At 40.3% G+C, this 6,000-nt stretch overlaps 1 protein-coding gene across 1 annotated transcript in view; it reads right to left on the bottom strand.

Annotated features, from left to right (window-relative positions):
- The window catches only part of LOC107751461 (leiomodin-1-like), a 7,176-nt gene extending 2,677 nt beyond the window's left edge, over window positions 1-4,499 (bottom strand). The window contains exons 1-2 of the mRNA XM_016567208.1: window positions 4,059-4,499; window positions 441-2,153 (exon numbers count right to left, since the gene is read on the bottom strand). Of these exons, the coding sequence (XP_016422694.1) occupies window positions 441-2,153; window positions 4,059-4,319 (1,974 nt within the window). The 5' untranslated portion in view covers window positions 4,320-4,499. The remainder of the gene's footprint in view (window positions 1-440; window positions 2,154-4,058) is intronic.
- Window positions 4,500-6,000: the final 1,501 nt, after the last annotated feature.

Genomic DNA, 6,000 nt, shown 5'->3' with positions numbered 1-6,000 from the left:
ATATAGGACCGTACAGTATGTACAGTATTTGAAAAATAATGTGTTTTTTGAACATTAAAGCATGTCAACATATTCTGTTACACCAAATACACCAAATAATGATCTTTAAAAAAGCATCATATGACCCCTTTAAGTTTACATATTTTGTAGGTAAACAAGTTACATGAACTTACATTTTGATTTATGGGCCCAAAACTTTTAATTACTTAGAAATTTTAAGTAATGTTTAGTCAAGATTACTTAATTAAGTAAAGACAACATTTGGGTTTACAGAGTGTAGAGGGCCAAACATTATAAAAGTGTAACTTGCATTAAAATATCTTAGGAATACAATGCTGTAGAAAGAAGCCTTCACATTTTCTTATTGAGATGGTGATGTTTAAATGTTTGGTCATGTACTGGCATGTGTAGTAATCTATGACATGTGATGTCCGTGTCACCTTTTTGAGAGTGTTCATGCTGCAGTTTCTGATAGAGTCCAGTAGCTGATCTCTGGAGCTCCCGTCCGTCTGTCGGACAGCTGCACTGCCGTCTGGTTTCCTCTGAGAGATTGGGGTCAGCGACCTCCTCAGGGCCTGAACATCTAACGCTAGGCCGGGAGGGGGTGGAGGAGGAGTTTGTCGACTTCCTGTTGCTCCTTCTTTCTTCCCAGTTACCTCAGATGGGAGGGGTCTAGACGGTGACTTTGTGGGCGGAGCTTTGGGAGTTTCCTGAGCAGAAGTGAATTTTGAGAGGGCAGCAAATTTAGAGTCTTTCTTCTGAGTGTTGATGGACGATGTTGCTGGCTTATTCTTCTCAGGTGAGCTCTTATCTTCACGTGGCCTGGACTTAGTCTCCTGTCTGGTGAGTTTTTGCGCTTCTAGCCGTTGCTGCCTCTTCCTGTCCATGTTTCGGCTCAAGATGTTCGTCATGGTCATCCTGGGCCCGGCCAGCTCAAAGTGATATCCCAGCTTCAGCAGTGAAGAGTTGTCCCGTAAGACTTTGGCCATCTCCATTTCCGTCTTCCCTCCGCAGATGTGTCTCTGGTTATGAAACCTCAGCTCCATAAGCGTGCTGTTGTGCTGAAGAGAGTTGATGATGGCCAGGATGCCTTTGCCTGTCAAATGATTCGAGTCGAGGTTGATGCTGGTCAGGGTGGAATTATCTCGTAGGGTTCCAGCGAGGGCAAACGCAACATGATCGTCCGCTCTCGTGTTTGCAAAGCAGAAGGTTTTGATGTGAGTGTTGCTGCGAAGACCTTCTGCAAACTGTTTCAGGGTGTCTGTCTTAATGGCATCTGAATTATTGACGTTGAGCTCTGTTAGTTCAGGGTCGTCGCTGCGAACCTGCTCCAGAAGGTCATCAAACATGCTGGAGCCAGTGTCGCTGTCCACATCTTCACTAAAAGTCTCGTCCTCCTCAGTAGTAACAGAACGGTCATCCGTGCCATAAGAGTTCAATGAGGTTTTATGGCTGGAAATGGTAGATATTTTCACCTCGTTGTTTTCTGATTCTTTCACTTCTTCTTTTTCACTCTCTTTCTGTGCTCTGGTTGTATCTCTCTGTGAGTGATGTTTCTCATCCTCCTCTACTCTCTCTCTTCTTCTGCTTCTCTCTTCTATATTTCTAGATCTGCTTTTCTTTTCCTCTGTTTCTACATCTTTAAGGTTTACTCTTCCTTCTGCTCTGTTGTTCTTTGGTTCTTCTATGTTTTTTTTTCTGCTTTCATATTGTTTCTTGACATCTGCCTTATTGTCTTTTACTTTTAGGTCTTCGGTGTCTTGTAGTTTGGAGACAAACCCTCGTATTTTGGAGTTTTCACTCACTTTTTTCTCCTCCATTCTCCCACTTTCTTTCTTATCATCTTTTTTCTCTTGCAGTTTAGATATGAGGTCTAGAGTTTTGCTCCTTCCTCTTTCTTTTCTAGAAAGCTCGTTTCCACTTTCTGTCTTATTACCTGTCCTCTCTCTCTTCTCCTCCCTTTTCTTCTCTTTGCCTTTTTCGTCTTCATCAGATACATTTTTAGAGTCATCCTCCCTTTTTCTTGCTTTCTCCGGATCTTTTTCGCTCTCAGCATTTCTGCTCTCCGTATCAGGAGGATCGCTGCTCTGTGATCTGGAAAACTCTCTGCTTCTCATCCGGCGGAGTCGATCTCTCCCTCTGCCATCCCCTCCCTTCAAACATGAAACACAAAATACATTATTCACCACAGCACATTAAATCTGAGAAGCTGTTTGTCTTTTGATAGTTTAAATGTCAGATTTTGGCTAATTGTTATCTGACTGCTTACATCTTAATCACCGCATTCACATTCTATATAAGTTTCCATTTGCTTTCATTTGGGTGTAATTATTGATAAATATCAACATCAAACAAACTAAATGTATCTAGAATAACTACAGAGCCAATGGCTGGACCCAGCTGGACTGAGTGAGTTATTTTTAGTGGTCATTAAAAGGGAAAGAACGTACTGTGCAGATTTGTGAGCTATTGTTTGAAGAAGTCTTAAAACTCTCAGATGTGCCCTTATAAGGCAGCAAAGGGAAGAACATTCAGGTCAGGAATTCTGTCCTTGACAGTTTCAAAGCCTCAGTGAGACCAAGCTTTAAGTAAACACATTCACAAATCGCTGAAGTGCATCGCTCTTATCCACTGACTACTGAAAAAATTACCAGAACATAAATTTTATTCTCACAGCTGTTTTACTTAATACATGTGGAAGTGACTATCCAGTTAGCATATCCACTCTGCCAACACAATGACACAGCTGAACAAACTTCACAGCAGAATATCAATAAGATCAGAAAGATGATCTTTACAATTCTGGATCAATCAAAAATTAAATACATACAGGGAACCACATTTATAGAGAGCACAATGTTACTTAGTAACTTGTGAGATTCCTCTGAGATTGTGTGTGTGTTCTGTTGCCTGCTGAACGTGTTTCAAACAAACACTTCAGTGTCTCAATAGACTTTAAAAGTAGTTTGTGGGCCCTTGAGTGCGTCTCACATTACTAGTGCTTCATTAGCACCTGTTTAATCACATAAACACAACTAGCACTCTCCAAAAACACAAGGAACACCATCCCAGAAGGACAAGACCATCTGTTCTGCTCCGTTACTCTAGAAAATATAAATTTTTATGGCATGCTTTTAGAAAAAAAACATTAAGGTGGACCCAAAAGTGAATGAATACAGCAACTTCGATGTCAAAGGTTAGTTTTGCATAGTTTAATCGGAGTGCCAACTACAAATAACCATCACCCTAGAACCACCAAAAGGAGAGAGAATGTTTATACCAGACAACAATAAACTAAACTGATACTAAATGTTTATAAAGACATTAGGCTGTAAAGAATAATTACATGCTCAGGATTTTCACACAAGAGAAGTTTATACTGTTTCCAAACAGAAGAGCATGAAAAATGTAATATTTTGAGAAATCTAACTGTGCTCTGAAATATCTTCTTCTTGTCAGAAATGTTTCTGAGATTTGTTGTTTGGATTCACACTTGGAAGTACAAAGTGTTTTGTGCACAGTCAAACGCTCCAAAGCAAAGAAAACTTCATCACCAACAGATGATGGCAATTAGGGTCCCTTTGTGGGCCATGTGTGTGCAGAAAAATGGGTGTTGATACATGGGACCATGACAGCATGTCAGGCATATAGGCCATACTGATTAACAGGGATCTCAGTGCTAAATCAGCCAATCACTGTGTTCACAGATCCACTAAAAATGTCACACAATGCTGGGATCTTAAACAGTCAGAGACTGAATTACAGATGACCACAGGTCAGCTATTCATTCTTCATTCTCCCTGCATGCAACTGGCAACATACAAAAATAAATCCATCTGTTAATGTATTTTGGAATAATTGAAACTTTGAAATGATCCTGTGGTGAAGTTTAAAACGAATCAAATTATTAAGAAACCTAAATAGTAAGCGTTATTCTGTATAAGAAATTTATAATTTCTTATATCTGTAGTAGTAATAATAATCATAATAATTATTATATGTAATAATAATTATTAATATATTAATAAAAATAATAATTATTATTATTAGCATATGACCTCTGCGCTCAGCTCTCTCCGGATCAGTTTCTTGGTCTCCCGCTCACAGTAGTCCAGCATAGCCTCTCTGTCATATCCTCTGGATGGCAGTTTGTCTGTCTGGTTCCGCTGGCGGAGTCCCACTGGTACTTTCGGGTCTGGGTCGATGTAAACGAGCTCCCGCTCGAGCTCCTCCACCTCCTCCGGCGAGAGCGTCTCGAGGAGCAGTTCCGTGTCCGACTCGTCGCTCCCCTGACTCTCCGAGACCTTTGATCTGGACATTTTCTTTGGAAATATTTAATGCTGATTGGTCAAGTATAATGTTTGATTCTGCGGGAATGCAGCTGACAAAGTTTAAAGAGTATCTATGATGAAATCCATGATGAAAGGGGTGCAGAGGGTCTCGCGCTCAGAGCGCCTTTCACGAGCTCAAGCTCGAGCGCCAAGACGCATTCCGCGCGATCCTTCACAGCTGCGTGACCACGTGCAGCCTGCGCACACGCACAAAATAATGTGAAAGAGCTTTGTCTGTCAGACAGATTGCGTACCCAATTTTTACACCAGTGGTCCTCCAACATAATTTTCTCGCAAGTTTGTAAGAATTCTGTCATATTTCTTTCACTTCCATAAACATTGGCAGAATCACAAAAGTTCTGATTCATCTTTTTCCGTTTCCTTTTCTCTCTTTCATCGCCTTCTGTGTTGTTAGGAGCATATGCCTGAACTTATCAGTGGTTAATACATTAATTAAGTTAAGTAATAAATCCTGGAGTTCTGACAAGTGAAATCAATTTAATTTTACTACCTTTTGCATGGATACATGTGTGTTAATTTATTGTTCATTGTGTGTGACAAATGTGTCTTTGTTTTGAGAATTGCATGAATGTTTTTGAAAGTTGGGCAACCTGAACCAGTTCTAGAGTGTTAGCAATGGATAACATTTTTTGGAGAAAAAAAGTGTTTTGTTTGTTTTTGGAGGACTGGACTTCTGCTGCCAGAATAAATGACATGCATATTAATCACCGCTAGATGGCAGCGCTTTCCCCAGTACTTGGTAAGGCAGAAATAAACTCATTCGTTATCCTCAAATTTACAAAAGTTAAAGTCACATGTGTGCTCATCTGGCACAACAGTGAAATTATTCAAATTGCTTAACCATTAACTGTTTGTAGTATTCTAATATTTTTAAAAAATACTGTATTGGGAGGCGAGGGTCTGACACATGGTATAATAAACCCAATAAACTAATTTAATTAAAAAGAAGCGTCGCCTCCCAGTGATAAATCACTGTGACACACCAGGAATCAACTCCACCAGTTCATTTTGTATTTATTTATTTGTATTTTATTGTTGTTGGAGTTTTTTTTTCCTAAAATCACACCAGCTGTAGATCAAACCGCTAGCAAAAAAAAACCATCCTTCATCACCCGGGGTGGGCACACCGTTTTGTAAATGCTCGGTGTGCCACACCTCGTCTCCGGTCTTTTTTTACAGTCTATGGTCCACACACACCCCACCATCCACTCCTGCGTCCTGCTCCGGATCCAATTTAATCAAAACGATTAAAAAATAAATAAAAGTAGCCATTTACAGGGTTCGTACGGGCATGAAAAACCCAGAAAGCTTTGGAAAAGTCGTGGAAATTTTAATCACGTCCTGAATCTCGGTGTGGGATTGCGCATTTTGGTTTTACTCATTTTCGCATGTTTCGCACGTTTGGAAAATTCCCGCAAACATTTATTTAATATACAATGTAGGTTAGATGAGTTAAAAAAACTCACACAGAATATCAGATTAAGTCAATCATTTTAAAACAGCGTGTGTAGTTCAGCTGTAGCGTCTTCTCGCTCTCACTCTCAAAATGGCCTCACATCAGCGCATCTCGTCTGCACTAAGAGAGCTGCTGCATGCTGCGATTCAAGACTTTCGCTCAGCTGACAGGGCTGTCACTTGCCTAATCGGG

Source organism: Sinocyclocheilus rhinocerous, unplaced genomic scaffold (assembly GCF_001515625.1).
Source record: "Sinocyclocheilus rhinocerous isolate Xijiao unplaced genomic scaffold, SAMN03320098_v1.1 scaffold1654, whole genome shotgun sequence".
In the NCBI taxonomy this organism is placed as follows: domain Eukaryota; kingdom Metazoa; phylum Chordata; class Actinopteri; order Cypriniformes; family Cyprinidae; genus Sinocyclocheilus; species Sinocyclocheilus rhinocerous.
Note: the sequence above shows the minus strand (reverse complement) of the source record. Positions and strands in the feature narration are given on the sequence as shown.